The 17313-nt window shown below is 36.8% G+C and overlaps 3 protein-coding genes across 6 annotated transcripts; 1 reads left to right on the top strand and 2 right to left on the bottom strand.

Moving 5' to 3' along the window:
* Positions 1–217: 217 nt before the first annotated feature.
* Positions 218–2507, bottom strand: LOC106293889 (uncharacterized transporter YBR287W). Its single transcript, XM_013729522.1, has 11 exons — positions 2298–2507; positions 1983–2139; positions 1811–1890; positions 1613–1737; positions 1418–1539; positions 1190–1321; positions 1010–1102; positions 841–941; positions 703–755; positions 433–618; positions 218–348 (listed from the first exon to the last, which is right to left on the bottom strand). The coding sequence occupies exons 2-11, from the start codon at positions 2115–2117 to the stop codon at positions 224–226; spliced, it is 1152 nt and encodes a 383-aa protein (XP_013584976.1). The 5' UTR covers positions 2118–2139; positions 2298–2507; the 3' UTR covers positions 218–223.
* Positions 2508–3400: 893 nt separating this feature from the next.
* LOC106294578 (DEAD-box ATP-dependent RNA helicase 42) lies at positions 3401–8013 on the bottom strand. 4 transcript variants are annotated; one of them, XR_001260868.1, is made up of 4 exons: positions 7903–8013; positions 4220–7821; positions 3764–4075; positions 3412–3646 (listed from the first exon to the last, which is right to left on the bottom strand). XR_001260868.1 is itself a non-coding variant. In XM_013730179.1 (3 exons), the coding sequence occupies exon 2, from the start codon at positions 7743–7745 to the stop codon at positions 4221–4223; it is 3525 nt and encodes a 1174-aa protein (XP_013585633.1). In that variant the 5' UTR covers positions 7746–7821; positions 7903–8013; the 3' UTR covers positions 3401–3646; position 4220. The 4 variants fall into 4 exon arrangements, 3 of the variants coding, with proteins under 3 accessions (XP_013585633.1, XP_013585631.1, XP_013585634.1); XM_013730179.1 differs by lacking the exon at positions 3764–4075 and having other exon boundaries at positions 3401–3646; XM_013730177.1 differs by having other exon boundaries at positions 3412–4075.
* Positions 8014–9264: 1251 nt separating this feature from the next.
* LOC106343731 (AT-rich interactive domain-containing protein 6) lies at positions 9265–13906 on the top strand. The gene is made up of 15 exons (XM_013783028.1): positions 9265–9476; positions 9645–10002; positions 10085–10236; positions 10338–10377; positions 10723–10775; positions 10873–10918; positions 11017–11109; positions 11488–11589; positions 11683–11731; positions 11820–11883; positions 12068–12134; positions 12302–12352; positions 12671–12763; positions 12865–13149; positions 13775–13906. Exons 2-14 carry the CDS (start codon positions 9676–9678, stop codon positions 12958–12960), a joined length of 1233 nt encoding a protein of 410 aa, XP_013638482.1. The 5' UTR covers positions 9265–9476; positions 9645–9675; the 3' UTR covers positions 12961–13149; positions 13775–13906.
* The last annotated feature ends 3407 nt before the right edge of the window (positions 13907–17313 follow it).

Genomic DNA, 17313 nt, shown 5'->3' with positions numbered 1-17313 from the left:
CATTAATCATTTTGGACTGAACTAGATGCATCTGCATCCAGATGCACCATCAAAACTCACCTTCATTAGGGTGAGAATTTGAGATGAGTTTTTAAAAATTCAGCTGGGTGATCCATCTGGATGTAGCATTATAATGCACAAAACGAACATCGATTTGCATCTTCACCCAGATGGATCATCTGGGTGAGCAAACGAACAGGGCCACGTGTACGTGTGTGTTAGTTCAGGCAACAAGCCACATAAAGAAGGTTGGCCAGAGGGTGAGAGAAACAGAAGCCAAAGCGTAAGACCAAAAGAGAATCACAGAGCATTCACTTTCTCCTGACCCAAATAGTTGAGTGATTGTACCTGCGAGAAAAGGTTAAATCTATGAGAAAGACCGTGTGATATGTGTTTTGTATTATTTTTCTGACTCTGGAAGAACGAACTAACCAAGATTCATTGCCGGTGGAACAACATACTGAAGCAGAAGAACAAACTGGTAGAGCGGTTCTGATGTAATCAAACCCAATTGATGAGCTCCTTGCACTATTAAAACACCTATTATTGGCAGCAACACGTAACGCACAACCACCACGCCTAATATGACTGACTTGTGCATTCCTGATCCCCTCAGACCTGTGATCATTGAAACAGAGAGATGGATTTTGTCTCTTGCGGAAAAGAAGAAAGCGTTTACTTGCAGTTTTTGTTGTTGTTTACCTTTGAGAAGGTTTCCTCCTATAATCAAAGTCAGAAGAGGAATAGTCCCTTCCCTTCAAGAAATGGATTAGATTAAGCTACTAAGGTTAGACATTTTCTACATCATTGAAAAAGTGACAGTTTGTGGTTATGGAATACCCTAATAGAGATACTGAGTCTTCAATCACTCTGAGTGGAGCTGTGTTGCCGATTAGTAGCTTCCTTAGTGTAGGAATAAGCCCAACCCCAAGCGCGATAAGCTGAAATTGAAAGTTGCTTATAAGTAGCATGAGCCATACATAAGGTAGCATTATTTTTGGTAACAAACCGCTGCAATAGTGGAAGGAGCAAAGATTGTTCCTAGATTGATATTCTCTGTTGCAGAACATACTCTTTGCTTGATCTTGCTCCATGTTCCAAACTGTCACATACACAAAATCTCCCCAAAAACATTAAAAACATAAAAATGTTGCAAGAACATTAAGATTTGAGTAACTGAGTAAGAGACCTGCTCCTCAACTTGAATGACTTTGGTAGGAATCAGTGGCACTGTAGAGGAGGTGCCGATGATTATTGGACTTTCCCTAGCTAGCACTCTCATAAGATTGTATACATAAGTCCATATGCAAATGGATCCAATCTAATATGCATTAGCACACAAAATTTTTGACTTGTAATTAGCATTATAACACAACCTTTAGAAGAAGAATATTCATTAAAAAAAATGGTTACATACCGCCATAGAGAGTGCAACATAACCTAATCCATACTTCTCACAAGTCTCAGGATCTCCAAAAGGGCTTCCCTTCTCATTGCATATAGCTGGGATAATGATGAGTGGCATGTTTCCCAAGTTCCCTGTTGGATTTCACATTTTCATTACTACTAAGGAATCCAAGAATGGGAGTATGGGACAAAACATTTTCATTACCAGCGGCACAGCAACCAACTATGATGCCACGGAGATGGGAAGGAGGTTTAGTGATCTTGATAACAAGCCAACCAAGAAACGAGCCAATGATGAATGTGAGCACAACGTTGAGTGGCATGAACCACCTAAAAACAAAAAGCTTTTAGAAAAATCACATTTCATTTCATTTGAAGCAGAGTTTTGGAAAGAGTAACTTACATTTTCACCAAGCTTTCATAAGTAATAGTTTCAGCTAGACTGCTTGCAACGAGTGAAGGACTAAACACATAGAAAACTATCTGCAAAAATAGAAAGAAAAAACAACTCTGTACGTAAAGTATCACAAATGCATATAAAGAATAATTATAATATTTATATTTAAAAATCTGACGTTGTTGAGCTGTTTTCTAGCATCTTGATTCAGAATGTTAACACGATCAATAGCCAAGTAAAAGCCGATTCCTGTTATCACAAGAATCTTTCCGACTGGTATCGACGACGTTATGAACAGATCCAAAAGCTTCATCCTCGTCTCGTAGCTTGATAATCTAATAAGCAATGAGCAAATTCAAATCTATCAACCATTCAGATATAAATCACATTACAAACAAACATCACATACCAAGAACAGAGCATCGTTGGTGAGATTTTCTTTTTCTTTCCAAGAATATTTTTCATTTTGAAAGATCGTTACGTGATGGCTTACCGTATGTATTGAAACACGTAGGATCTAGAGGAACAGAGATTGATCGACTTCTCGAGATACGAAACAGAGTACCAGACGTAAGAAAATCAAGAAGAAGCGAAGAAGGTGATGAGAAACTTGGTGGGAGTGGGTCTCGCTCTCTTGAATCCTAAAATGGCTTACTCTTTGCCTTGCATGGCATCACGGTTCTACTTTTAGTAGTTTGTAACAAGTAACAACTGCGACGGGATGTGGGCCCAGGGGAATGATCCACGTAAGTGGGAACCCCTAAAAAAAAAAAAAAAAAAAAAAAATACAAATGCCTCCAAAAAATAATATTATTCTTTAAATAAACTCCAGTTTGTAATTATTTAGTGTTTTACAAAATCTCTTCAGTGTTTGCAGTGTAAGATTATGAAAATGTTACAAGCGTCATTTATTGTTTCTTTAATGAAAAATTCTGCAATTCTGTCTTTTTTCTTATCAGATTGCATTATTTTAAAAATAAAGCCCACTTATATATAGTTTAAGATGTAATCATGCGAATATGAAGTTACTTTGCAAAACCTGAATATATTTATAAATATTTTTTCCTTGATCAATACCATAAGCATTCATATAAATAAAAGATATACCTCATGACGGAACTTCTAAAATTTGCAATCTGAATGCGATAAAGCTTTGTTACAACACTTGTAAAAAGGAAAGATTTTGAAGTACATTGATATAACAAGCGAGTGTAGATGATAAATGAATCCCATGTTCTCCAAGTACTTGTCATTCAGAGGCGTAGGATCTCCTCCATAGGTCACAACTGGTACTTTCGTTTTGAAAAACTCTTTATCACAACTGGTATGTTCGTATGTACTTCTGAAGAGATCTTTATAGTTGTTTCAGACACTTTTAACAACAAGAAAACGTGTACATTTGTCTGTTATAGGTTCGTATCCCCATTTTGAATGGTTATTTAAAATGCAGGTCGTTGTTTCGTTGGACGCAACACTTGATAAAAGCCGTCGCAAAATTGAGTTTGGCAACAAACCATTTTTGTGGACCAAGGTTCTCCGTTGTTTAGGACCAGGCATGTGCAATTTATCATCACATGAGTCATTTGGATGCAAGACTTGTGGAACCATTTTTAAAATTTGGATACGCAAAACAATAACTCATACAAGCGCTTTTTTACTTCCAACTATTTTGATCACAGATCCGATTTACTATGCAAACACCACCCACCCTTTACCATTAACTCAGACTGATAATCCCTTCACAGACGCAAAAACTGAACTAACTCTCCAAGTCATCTTACCCATTGCAGAGGCAAAAGCACCTTTTCTCCCACAGAGCTTCATGTTTCACAATTTTTTTCCCTGCGGAAAAGATGCCCAAAGCTGTATAAGGACAGATGCAAGAAACTAAAACGTGTGGTGCTGCTATTCGACTTAAGAGCAAACCAAACACAAAAACTGCATCAAGCTAGATTTTACCCATCCTTTTACAGTCATTACCACCATACGGTAATGCGCATTAGCAAATCCATCGAAGCCATTGTTTAAACATAACAAACAAACAAAAAAGAAGAGAGTAGAATTAAAAGAGGAGAGATCGAGTAGCTTGATGAGCAACAACAAGCCTTAATCAAACACCAAGTCACACCAAGTTCAAGTCTATTATACGAAAAGATTCGGAAATTGTGCAGAGACTGTATTCCACAACATTAATCAAATAATAATACTTGTTAAACAAAATAAACTCTGTGTGCTTTGAATCACTTAACAGACCACCTCATGGCTGCTTTCCTGTTAAAAGACAGAAACTAAGATCCATAAGTTTGAACTTTGAGATTGAAACAATGAGCTATGAAAATCATCTGCTTGCAAGGCTAAAGTTAAAACACATTTTACCGCCAATGGTTGTAGGTTAGATTAGAATTCTGGACTTACATTATATGACGGAGTACTTTCCAGCTTGCGATCCTCCAGGAAGTGACATAGCCTGATTAGTAATGTCTTCAAGAACACGCTTGAGTTCAACTTTCGCCGTCTTCACGGATTTTTCGGTAGGCCCTTCGATGAACAAGTAGAGCTTGCGTTCCCCAGGTCCAGGGATACGTCCAGGAGGATAAAACTGACCTCTAGTGGTAATTGCGGCTCCAGTCCAGTCCGATATTGGACCCAATGTTTCTTTGTGGGTGACCTTCCAACGAGCGTTTTGCGGGAAATCATTGATCTCCAGTTCTGCTTCATAGTGTTCAGGCATTGCATCAGCTTGAATCTTTGCCAGGTTATGTTGCAGGTTAATGGCAGCAACCATGGCTGCAGCACGGCCTGCCCCATCATTAGGAAGGACAGGGATAGTAACCGGAAGGGTACCTGGCAGAGAGGTAAGCCCACCACCATTCGGCAGCAACTGGTTTGTAGTCACAGGAGGATTCATTGCAGCAGCATTAGCTTTAGCAGCAGCAGCAATGGCGGCTATATGAGCAAGAGCAGCCTGGTGTTGTGAGGTATCACCACCAACAGTACCTGCCTTTCTTACAACATCATTCTCATCTTCTGAGTCAGACTTATCTTCCTCAAACCCATACTCCTTCGCTTGTGCTTTCTTTGCTGCTTTCCTAACTTCTTCCTCCTCTTCGTTGAATTTAAAGCCACTACCTCCATAGCCAGTTCCATGAGCTTGCTCAGTACCCTGTCTAACCTTTACCATGAAACCGTCAGCGATTGCTTTCAGATCATCGGGGATTGGCTGCTCAGAAAGTTCCAGGGCCTTTACTAAATCCGGTGCATATTTTGCATCATCTTCAGAGATAAATGTCACGGCACAGCCTTTCCGCCCTGCCCTTCCTGTCCTGCCAACGCGATGCACATAATCTTCATAGTGGTTCGGAGCATCATAGTTTACAACCAACTCAAGGTCTTTCACATCTAGACCCCTAGCTGCAACACTTGTGGCAATCAATATATTGCACACATTGCTCTTAAAATCAGATATTGTTGATTCACGATCAGACTGCTCTTTACCACCGTGAAGAGATAGACATGGATAACTCCTTTTAAACAAATCCTTCAACAAGGCATCACATTTTTCCTGCGACTGCACAAAAACCAATATCTTTCCTTTCTCATACCATTCTCCAAGAAGTTCCAGCAGTCTTAAGAACCTCTCACTCTCCGGTCTGACTTCAACTAACTGTGTTATATCCTTATTCACAACACTCCTTCCACCAACCTGTATCTCAATAGGCTTGTTCAAGACTTTACGTGCCAATGTTTCAACTTGACGTGGAAAAGTGGCAGAAAAGAGCACAGTCTGCCGATCAGGTCGAATATTTTGAATAATACGAGTAATTTGAGGCTCAAAACCCATGTCAAACATACGATCAGCTTCATCCATTACCAAAAATGTGACTCTCCGCAGATTGGTGATTTTCCCACTGCTTGTGCAAAGAATGTCAATCATCCTTCCAGGAGTGCACACAACAATCTCTGTCCCTCGCTTTAGCTCACTAATTTGCTGCGCAACTCCTGATCCTCCATACACAGGAACACATCTTATACCCAATGCCTTTGAAAACTTTTTGATATCGCTGTGAATCTGCTGAACAAGCTCCCTAGTAGGTGCCATTACAAGCCCAATTGGCCCCTCGCCAGCTTCAACGGGAGGCTGATCCTTGATATGCCTCAACATAGGCAAAACAAAACCTAGCGTTTTACCTGATCCGGTTTTTGCAACTCCAATGCAATCTCGACCGCTCATGATGATTGGCAGTGCTTGCGTTTGGATAGGCATTGGCTTTTCATACTTGAGCTTGTTCATGGTATCCAAAATTTTGCTGGTTAGTCCAGTCTGGTGCCAAGATTTTATGGGTCTCGGTACATCCTTTCCATGGACTTTCAGCTCAAATTCCTTTCTGTAAGCGTTAACTTCTTCTTGTGTCATCCTTGAGATCTCCTTCACTTCAATATAGAAGTTCTTCCGGAAAGGTTCATACTCTATTTTTGAGTGGTCAACAAGAGCCAATTTTTCTGCTTTTGTCTTCTTTACTCTCTTCATGAACTCCTCATCATCTTCTTCTAAACTTGGATCATCATCATCCTTCGGTTCTGAATAATCCGAATCAGAATCTTCACCTTGCATTATCCTACCAAGGGATTTGTTAAAACCTTTCTTCGGCTGGTGATCACTTTTCTTCCCATTATTCTTAGTTACCAAAATACTATCTTCAATTGCTGGAGGAGTACTGCTGCTAAGCTTCTCAACCTCAGGTAATACCATCGCATTCATAAAAGCATCTAAAGGATCAATTTCCTCTTCATCTGCAGCCCCATCACCTCCAACTTCAGAGACAGTAACAGCCACCTCGTTCTCCGCTTCTACCATCTTGGCATCTGCACCATTTTCGGGTTTAGTTTCTCCATCAACATCCATCTCTGTTTCTGGGTTTTCCTCCGGATGCCCTTCTTCATCATCAGATTCCCCATCAAGAGTCCAAGCCTTGCCGGCCTTTAGCTCTTTATCATCCGTATCACCCTTACTTTCACTTTCAGCTTCCTCTTTTTTCCTCTTCAACTCTTGCCACTCCTGAACTCTTCTCCTTCGTTTCTCAACCTCCTCATCCAACTTCTTCTGCTCCTCCTCTAGTTCTTCTTCCCTCGTTTTCTTCTCTTTCTTTTCATCATCCTCCTCGACACTCTTTCTCCTTGGACTATCTCCATTGTCATCTCCATGCCTGCTAGATCTACCAACACTCTTCTCACGCTCCTTCTCCTTCCGTTCTCCACTCTCTCTTCTTCTACGTTTCAGTTCACGCTTGACATCATCATCACTCTCTTCATGTCCATCCTCCCTTGACCTCCCCCTTTCCCGGTTCCTCCTACTCCTTTCTTTCTCACGTTCCCTCCTATCCCTCTCTCCATCTTCCCGTTCACGCTCCCGCCTCTCTCTGTCTTTCAGTCTCTCCTTCTCACGCTCCTCTCGTTCCCGTTCTCTCCTAACTCTATCCTTCTCCCTATCTCGTTCTCTTTCTTTCTCCTTCCTGTCTTCCCTCTCTCTATCCCTTTTCCGATCTTTGTCCCTATGTTCTCTGTGCCCTCTCTCCTTGTCCTTCACTCGGCGTTTATCTCTCCCGCCATCTTCTTCATCCTCATCTTCAGAATCACTACTCTTCCTTCTCTCAGACCGTCTCTTCCCCCTCTCTTTATCCCTCCGCCTCCTCTCCTTTTCTTTACGCCTCTCCCTCTCTTCATCATCATCATCCCCTCTATCGTACTCATCTTCAGAATCATCACTACTCTTAACTCTCTCAGACCGCCTCTTCCGTCTATCCTTCTCCCGGCGCTTATCAGAACTCCTCTCCTTCTTCCTCTCCTTACTCCGATCACGGTCCCTCCGGCTGCTCTTCAAATCATCCTCCTCCTCTTCCACCTCCAAATCCTCGTCCCTATACTTGGATTTAACGACCTCCATATCTATCTTCAGCAACAGGAGCTCGATTTCACGGATTCGATGAGAAATCAATCGAATTCACCCCAGATTCCGCGAACTGCCTGATTCAGAATCAATGTATTGAGCAAAGGATCTCAGATTAATCGAATAAGTATGCAAATAAACGATCGAAACTTACAGAGATAATAGGAGGAGAAAGCGAAGACGAAGCTACGAGAAGAATCGAGATAGACCGGAGCGTCGGAACCCTAACGTCTCACGTTATTGTGGAGCCTTCACTATATGGTTATTGTAAAGGGAAATCTCTAAACTACCTTCGCAACAAAAAAAGAGCCGACTTTATTTCGATTCGCATTGAGCCCATATCATACATGACGCTTTTTGATTTATCTGTTTGGGCCTAAAGCTCAACTAGCATATTAATTAGCGAGATGGCCCATTTATAAAATCTCTTCTTCTTTTTTTTTTTCTTTTGCAAGATATTTTCCTTATATATCTGATTTTATTTTCAAAGAATAAAATATATATAAAGATACATTCCTATGTATATGAACTGCACTTGGTAATAAATTATTTAGTCAATACCTACTTTTGTCACTTAATACTTTTTATTCTTTACATAGTTAGAGGTTAAAGATCTTCCCAAGTTTAAAAGATCTCCTTATATACATCACCTATTTCAAACATCTATTTATAGGAGAAAATCTGAAAAAAATCTATATTTTTCTAAGTACATAAACTATGCTTGGTATTATATCAGACTATCAGATTTTATCACCAAACCTTTTGTTTTAGTAATTTTGAAATGATATTTATAAATAATTACAAGTGTCATCCATATAAATAAATTATTTATGGATTTTAAACTTTATTAGTTAATTTTCTTATAAAAATATTATTACACATACTATTATTAGTAAAACCATAATACTAAACACATGTATTATAGTATTTTTGTAAATATACTCGGAATATATTCAAATTTAAACTTACCAATTTGTTTATCATAGATAAATTTAATAATTTTTTTATAATTTAACAATTAGATATTATCATTATTTTATATTAATATTTTGTTATTATTATTTTATCCTAATATTAGTAAGTAGTGTTTGATCAGTAATAAATACAAATATATATCACATAAATATTATAGCAATTTTGGCATCATTTTAAATTACAAATTGTTTCGATGAATATTCAGTTTCAATATTTTCTAATTATAAAATTAATAAGTAAAACTTTTATGATTTTAAAAAAATTTACTGTCTAAACATCGTTTATATTTATTTTTCAAAAATATTAATGTTATCAATCAGACCTAATGTCATTTTGAAATGTTGTCCCATGCAACAAAATTACAAGAACAAACCTTTATTTTTTATCAAAAGAACAAAACTTTTTGCTCCCTAAATTTCACATTAAACAAACAAACTTGATAAAAAATTGTAAAAGATAAATATACACTTTTAGTGTAAATAATGACAAACTTGGGGAGCTTTTGTGAAGTGTTAAAAACTCCGTCGCTCATCAGCGTTTCAAACATAAGAAAACCACATCCATCTCTCCTCTCTCTCTCTCTCTCTCTCTATCTCTATATATCTTCCGCCATTGACAAGGAATCTGGAAGAGGGACTTCAAAAACCCTCTCCCCTCTCTCTCTGCACCTTCTTTCAATTTCTCCGCCTGCAAACCCTAGCACGCCACCGGAAGTCTCACCTTTCCCGGGCGGCGCCGTCGCTGCAGAAACAGGCAAGCTTATCTTCTTCTTCTTTTGGCTGCTCTCTTTGTTTTCTGTTTCCTCGGCTTAGGGTTTGTGATTAGTCCTGAGGCTCTGTATCAGAGCAATAGAGACGCTTACTCTTGTGATTTATCTTTGTTATTCTTATGATGTTATCTTGTTGTTGCTGACTACTCCAGAGCAGAAAGGAAGCTTTTTTTTTTTTTATCTATGGCGGATAAGGAAATGCAATTGCAAGATGTGCCTTGTGAGGCTGATGGTATCCTCAAGGGTGAACCTTCTGAGCCAGGGAAGGATCAAAACCCAAGCGAGCTCATTCCTGACAACGAAGATGGTGATGGCCAGGCTGATGATGATGTCCTCAAGGGTGAACCTTCTGAGCCAGAGAAGGATCAAAACCTTCCTCTCCAGGATAACCAAGATGTTGATGCTCAGGCTAATGGCCGTGAGAAGACTCAGGTGCGGTTTTTGAGTCCCGATCCTAGAGATGATGAGAATCCCAAAAAGCGCAAGACTTGGTTGCTCAGTGACTCTGAGGTAATCGAGCTTTTGTATCCTCTGGAGATGAGCTTAGTGTGGTGATCTTTCTTCTTAACAAGCTCACTTCTTTTCTTTACAGGCACAGGGAGATGATGATGATTATGATGATGATGAAGCAGGGACGCCAGAAGAACAGCAGGCGTTTCTAAGGGAATTGGACACCTTTCACAGAGAGAATTTCCTTGACTACAAGCCTCTTAAGTTTTATCAGAAGCCTTTGAACACTCTCAAGTGAGGCTTTTGGAATTAAAAAAAAAAAGTGTTGCTTTTGTTCTTAAATAAAAACCCTATATATCTGGTTAATCACTTCATGTTTTACTAATGCAATGTAGGCTATGGCGAGCAGTCATTAAGCTAGGTGGCCATGAAGTGGTAATCATCCACTTCTTTTAGTTTAGTCTTTTAACTCCAGCATCGCCACTTCATGATTACCAAAACCATATCGTTACTTGAATCTTCTAGGTCATTTATCTTGACTCGTATGAACTATATAACTTGTAAACACTAAGCTTATCGATGATAAAAGTCTCTAACCATGGAAACACTTTCAGAGAGGAGATTTTTTTATTACTTAAAAGTGATTTAGGTTAAAGAGTATTTGATTTGTTGTCTGAAAAGTAGTTTTGTTTACTATCTGGGAGTTTATACTCGATGTTTTTTTCTAATCTTCTACTGGAACGGAATGTCTAAGATTCCTCTGTTTATCATGTAATTTAGGTCACCACATCTAAGCTCTGGCGGCAAGTTGGAGAATCCTTCAATCCTCCAAAGTATGGCTAATGTTTCCCCTTAGACTCTCCTTTAGCCTTTGCTGATTTTTCATGATGGTAACTTGTTACATATTTTGATTTAACTATCTTTCTTCAGGACCTGCACAACAATCTCCTACACATTCCGCAATTTCTATGAGAAGGTGAGTTTCCTTGTAGTGCATAAGTCATATTGGTATTTTGCCTTTCTATCTTATCATATAGATATATGTATGATTTGAATCTTTTGCTTCGATTGCAGGCACTTTTGGAGTACGAAAAGCATTTAAGGAAAAATGGTGACCTTAACCTTCCTGGTCCAACACTCAATATGTCTTCAAGCCTCGATAAAGAGGTAAGAAATTTCTTGAAAAATGGTGGCTTTAATGCTTTTGGCTTTTCGACACTATCAAATTTATGGAAAAATAGATAGGTATGGAAAGTTTGGGTGAAGATATTAGCTAGATCTAGCACCGTGAAAGTAAAAGAAAACTATCTACTTGTTAATCTATTGTGGGAAGGGAGGTCATGTTATGTATGGATAAAATGTTGTTTAAACTGAGGGAACGACAGCTTAAAAGTTCTATTTCAGCATTTATTTAATGAGTTTCTTGAATGTGCAATACAAACCAAACCTGTTAAGCCTTACCATCTGTAACCTGACTGGCTAAAAGTTATATCCTCCCCCTTCTTCCATGTTTTTCGTCTCCCTGATATAAGGACTTTGATGTAGGTCATGAGCCATCAAGGTTCGGGATCAGGCAGGGCACGGAGAGATTCTGCAGCTCGTGCTATGCAAGGTTGGCAGGCACATCGCCTTGAAGATTCTGGAGAGGTTACTGAACATATTGTTAATCTTCCACCTCAAAATCTTACCGCATTTTGTGATTTCACCTGGTCCATAACTCTGTTCTCCTTTTGTTTTCAGGATATGGGCTTAAACTCAACCCCAAAACACAAGAAACTCAAGAGCATTGGTAAATTATTTCGCAAGGCGTTACTATTCTTGTCAACATCGGTTGCTTAATATTATGAATGATTAATTAAAACGGTTTCTTTTTTCAGGTCTGCCGAAACCCAGAACACCAAATTGCACGGACCTTGTTGCTTCACAAGAAGCAGAAAAACAGTTACGGAAAGCTAATCCTCTCCTTTACATGTTACATTTGTTTCCTTCTTTTAATTCCTCTAAGTAGTTACTGTAGTTTAGTTTAGTTTCTTGACCTTTACATGTTACTTTAGGTCTCCTTTTTTATCTTGTCTTTACTCATTGCAAGATATTAATTATTAGTAATGTGATTTTGGCGCCTTAGGTCGGTTGGTGACGTTATTGATGATGGACCTCTTGCTGACTGGGTGAAGATAACTGTCAAAGAAACGGTGAGTAACTTCTGCCATTTTCACCTGTTGTAACTGATGCATGAGAAAAAGTCTGATCAAAAGGCCAGACTTTGTTTGAAGAAACGCCAATAAACTGCAAACTTGGATTGTTTGTTTCCCAATCTGAAAGCTTACCAAATCTGTCTTTTTCTGTTTTGAATTCACAGAAAGAATCCTTTGAGGTGTTTGCCTTGGTACCTGGACTTCTCCGCAATGAGGTTAGCACTAACTCTCTTGAAAGTTTGAAAAGCTACTTGAGAAGTCTTCGAATTAAGTCTTTGAAGTCTGTATAAATGCTATTACTGTGGCAATACAATGCAAGCACACAGACATCTGTTAGCTAGCAAAAGCAGTTCCATTGACTGTATTTTCTACGTTATAGATCTGAAGCAGCGTAGAGTTTTGCAAGGTTAACCTTTAGTTGCATAGAAACTGGTTATAGACTCAATACACAGTTTTGTAGGTGGTACAAATTTTCTGGTGAAATCATAACAGAGATCAAAGTCCTGAACAGAATTGTTTTTTTTTGTTCTCAGATTCGAATTCAGTCAGATCCTGCAGGAAGGCTGATTATAACAGGCGAGCCTGAGCAGCTTGACAATCCTTGGGGCATTACACCATTCAAAAAGGTAAAAAAAACTCTCTTATATACTTCAGATACTGCAATTAAACCGATACAGAGACCTGTTGTTATCTAACTAAGAATCGTCTTGTGATTTTGATGCACCAGATTGTTGTCTTACCAGCAAGAATCGATCCGCTTCATACAAATGCGATCATGAGCATGCATGGTCGGTTGTTCATACGAGCTCAATATGAGAAGTGACTGATCTTAAGAGTTGTTGAGATGGCTGTTTGTTCTTAGTTTCTCTTAGGAATTCATTGGGTATTGGAACAAAATGGGCTTAGGGGGGCTGGAGCAGTTTTTAACTGTAATTTTTAGTTTGAAGACTCAAAGTTAAGAGCAGACAATAAAATATTGTATCTTTGTTGTAAGATATTTCTTTTGTAGAATTTGTTGTAAGATATTTTTTTGGCCAAATCTCTAAAATAGCATCTTTCTAAGTTTATATCACAAAAATAGCCCTCAAAAACTAAAATGACCAAAATAACACTTTTCTAAGTTTATCCTTTGAAAATTTTAATTTTTTTATTTTTCAAAATTTGAAATCTTATCCCAAAACCTCATTTCTCAACTCTAAACCCTAAATCCTAAACACTAAACCCTAAACCATAAACCCTAAACCCTAAACTCTAAACCCTAAACCCTAAACCCTAAACCCTAAACCCTAAACCCTAAACCCTAAACCCTAAACCCTAAACCCTAAACCCTAAACCCTAAACCCTAAACCCTAAACCCTAAACCCTAAACCCTAAACCCTAAACCCTAAACCCTAAACCCTAAACCCTAAACCCTAAACTCTAAACCCTAAACCCTAAACCCTAAAATCTAAATCATAAACCCTAAACTCTAAACCCTAAATCCTAAACCCCATCCTTTAACTCTAAATCCTAAGTTTGTGACTTTTGATAAAACATTAAGTGCTATTTTTGTGACTTTTGACCTTGAGTGCTAGTTTGGGAACAAAAACTTGATTTAGTGCTATTTTTATCTTTTTATCTATTTTATTTTGTAGAATTTGTTATAAGTTGGAGAAGCTGCTCCAGTTCTTAGTTTTTGTTAGCCTTTTAGGATGCAAGCAACAATGATACATGTGTTTGGTCCAAAACTGGAATGTTAAAGCTTTTCTTATTTATGGGGTTTTTTTAGATATGAATATTTATATATATATATATATATATATATCCCATCTATTATAGGTACTAATGTTTTTAGGTATTCAAAGTAGTCCTGAGTTGAATTGTTTTCAAAAAGAGAAAAGTTTGAAATTTTTTGTGGTGCATACTGTTTAAGGGAAAATAACAGTACCAAAAACTTTTTTTGACATTTTCAATGAACTTTTCGGATTCATTGAAAATGTACTTTTCGGATTCATTGAAAATGTCAAAAAAAGTTGTTACTTACCCTGTTTGTTTGATAAACATGCGTCTAGCCAGCGTCTCTTTTTAGCTCTGTATTTCCGTTGCTTTAAAAGCAAGATTGCAAAGAACCCACTAAGCCGATGTTAATTATAAGAGACGCAGCGTTAGATTACGGATGATGATTGATCGCTACTCACAGCGGCGACTGTTTTTACTGTTACGGCGATAATTTTTATCTCGATATCATTTTCCGTGTCATTTTACACGAAACAGTCATTGTGAATATTTGGAGCCGCTGACGCTAGACTAGACGCAAGGTTTATCAAAAGAACACGGCAACTGACAGTAAATTTAAGGTTCAACATTGTGAAAGTCTAGGCTAATGTTATAATCCTTACCTAAACTTTAAAGTAACAGGAAACATTAGTTTAGTCTAAACAAATGTTCAATTTACAGAAAATTCAGCTTAATAAATACATAAATACGAATTATATTATATATGTTTGTATGTGTTAATGGGGTGATTGGTTGGGCTGCAACTGTAGAAAATTTACTTTAAAATTTAGTCAGTAGAATTTTTTGATTTAACTTTAAGGGATGTAGTTTTAAAATTTCATACAGTTAAAAATATGAGGCTTTAGAAAATAAGATTTTTACAACTATTTTTTTTTTATTTTTTGGCTGTAGCTTCAAGTTTTTGGCTGTAACTTTAAAAACTAATTAATATAAAGCATGATTGGTGATTTTTAAGGTTTTAGATGAAAATTAAAACTAAAGTCATTTCCTACGGCCAACCAATCACCCCAATGTCTTTTATCAAGCAGAAAGTTGCCATCATAAAATTATAAACCGAAAAATAAAACCCAGTTTATTCTCAACATGGTGTAGCTCGATTGCATGTAAGGAAAATGACGACATCACACTACAAGAAAATTGTCATATTGCAAGAGTGATATTTTGTTGCATTACGCTAATATATTGTTGCAAATATCAAATTGCAACAAAAATGTGACAAATTTTAACTTCTTGTTGTTTGGATGTTGCAAAATCATGTTTGTTGCATATACGTAGCAAAATTAGCAACAAATGGAGTTGTTGTTATAAATGTCATATTATTGCAACAATTTTTTATAACAATTTTGTTGTAAATTTACGACGTATTTGTGCAACATTAATAGTGGCAAATCATTGCTACGTTAAATATATAGCAACAAACATAGAAAATTTGCAATAACTTTGCATTGCAATTTGATAGTATTAATGCAACAAGACATCTATAAACTATTTTGGTATAAATACGACGTATGGATCAAACTTAAATTGTTACAAAATTTTCTATATAAAATTGTAGCTAATGTTGTTTTAATTTTTTCTTTGCAAATTTATTTTAAATAATATATTTGGTGCAAATATTTAGTGAGGACGGTTGTTATGTGGTTACCAATTAATATTTCAATAAAATTAATAGATTGTTAAATGTGTCATAGTATTTTGTTATTATAATATTAGCTAGATGGATTATTTGTTTTTACAGTAAATATATTTTATAATAGCACAAAAGTCAAATAACCAACTTTATTAAATAATCTAAAATATGACAAAGTTCAACAACACATTATTAGAGAAACAGCAATGATAATTTGAAAGCTAAAAAAAACTAACAAAAACTTAGAAAAATAACTAAAGCAGCCAACTGAGACTTAATTTTTGACACCCATGGACAAAAGATAGCGGCCAGCTCGGTGTGTATGAAGTACCAGCCCGTTTCGATCATACATTCAACTCTTACAAGCTTTTTTATTTTTTTCCTTAGCTTTGTCTGTTTCCCAGTAGGCAACCAAATCTTTGTAGAAATCATCAAGGATCCAATATGGTTGCTTACCTCTTTCTTTCACTCGGCTAATCATATCTATCAGCTTTGTTGCCACACATTTGCAAAACATCTTTCTCACCTCAGATTCAATCAAATGATTCCAAGAGAACTTGCTCTGAGAATGTATTATAAAAGAAAAGTTAGAGTGCTATAAATTAAACTAACACTATATGGCATAAGTATTTCAATAGTCATAGCAAACATAAAACAAGAAAATATATAGTCACGGTTTTATTATATACCTTAAATTTGTACCACCAATCCACCATCGATCTTTTACATGTTACGGTGTACTTGACCAATTCCGATACGGGCCCCATATCTTTTTAGCATAATATTCTCTAAACAAACTAAAGTCAAGCGGGAACAACATTTCACTAAAAAGTAAATTATCTTAGTAGTTGCAAACTCATTCCGCGTGAAGCATTTAATAAATTTTCAAGTGAAAAACAAAAATATAGAACTTTTAATATGAAACTAGAATAATTTACGTGTGGGTTCCATATACGCTGAATAAGAGCCATACATAATGTTTCAATTAATCACTAAAGCAGTATGCAGTAGCTGATTTTAAGTTCTTAAGCAGTAGGAACAGTTGGTAATAATCAAGATGTCAAGGTAAGAAAACTAAAGAATAAAAAGAGGATTTGTCATCTCCTCATTGCAGTTTCACGTCTTGACGTCTTGACTTCTTCATGTCTTGACGTCTCAGCAGTATGAATTGTCTTCTGTTGATTGAGAATCTTGAGATACTACATGATCTTGTTCCAAGTTTAGTTCCTCATTAAGAACATCATGCAGGTTGACAAACTGTTCTTGTTTGTCAGCTAAACCATCGACTGTGATAAATGGATCAGCCACAATAATTGTATTATCACTCTCGTATTGTAATGACTCGGATCCAATTCCTCAGTGCATATAATTTTTCCTCTTGGCTGCATCTTCATTGTAACTGTTCTTTTGGCTTAGACGAGGATATGGTATAAAACATACCTGGTCTGCTTGGCTAGCAAAAATAAACTGATCATATTTTCCGTATCGTCTAGATCGATTAACATCAACGATCCCATATTTGTTTATGCGTACACCTTTATCCATTGTTGAGTCATACCAATTTTTTTTTTTTTTTAATGATAAAGACCTTGGACCTATCTTTATGTGTTGAAGGAAAAATAAAAAGAACAGATAAAAATAACGCTTATAAACTTTTTTTGTCATATAGCATAGTTTGTTTTTGTCAACATTGCTATAGCATAGTTATTTTATAATTATCGTTGACAGAATATGTAAATATTGATTATTTTGTCTAATTTCCTTTTTTTT

The sequence above is a fragment of the Brassica oleracea genome, chromosome C5 (genome assembly GCF_000695525.1).
Source record: "Brassica oleracea var. oleracea cultivar TO1000 chromosome C5, BOL, whole genome shotgun sequence".
NCBI classification, from domain to species: Eukaryota; Viridiplantae; Streptophyta; class Magnoliopsida; order Brassicales; family Brassicaceae; genus Brassica; species Brassica oleracea.
This window is presented reverse-complemented; position numbering and strand designations above follow the sequence as displayed.

Bases quoted from the DNA above. Each gene is read 5' to 3' on its own strand.
- LOC106293889 (XM_013729522.1), bottom strand. From the start codon at position 2,117: ATGAAGCTTTTGGATCTGTTCATAACGTCGTCGATACCAGTCGGAAAG. The intron at 1,322-1,417 runs GTATGTAACCAT...AATGCATATTAG, and splicing joins ATGTTGCACTCTCTATGGCG to ATTGGATCCATTTGCATATG. The intron at 1,103-1,189 runs GTCTCTTACTCA...TGTATGTGACAG, and splicing joins TCATTCAAGTTGAGGAGCAG to TTTGGAACATGGAGCAAGAT.
- LOC106294578 (XM_013730179.1), bottom strand. From the start codon at position 7,745: ATGGAGGTCGTTAAATCCAAGTATAGGGACGAGGATTTGGAGGTGGAA.
- LOC106343731 (XM_013783028.1), top strand. From the start codon at position 9,676: ATGGCGGATAAGGAAATGCAATTGCAAGATGTGCCTTGTGAGGCTGAT. The intron at 10,003-10,084 runs GTAATCGAGCTT...TTTTCTTTACAG, and splicing joins GGTTGCTCAGTGACTCTGAG to GCACAGGGAGATGATGATGA. The intron at 10,378-10,722 runs GTAATCATCCAC...CATGTAATTTAG, and splicing joins AGCTAGGTGGCCATGAAGTG to GTCACCACATCTAAGCTCTG.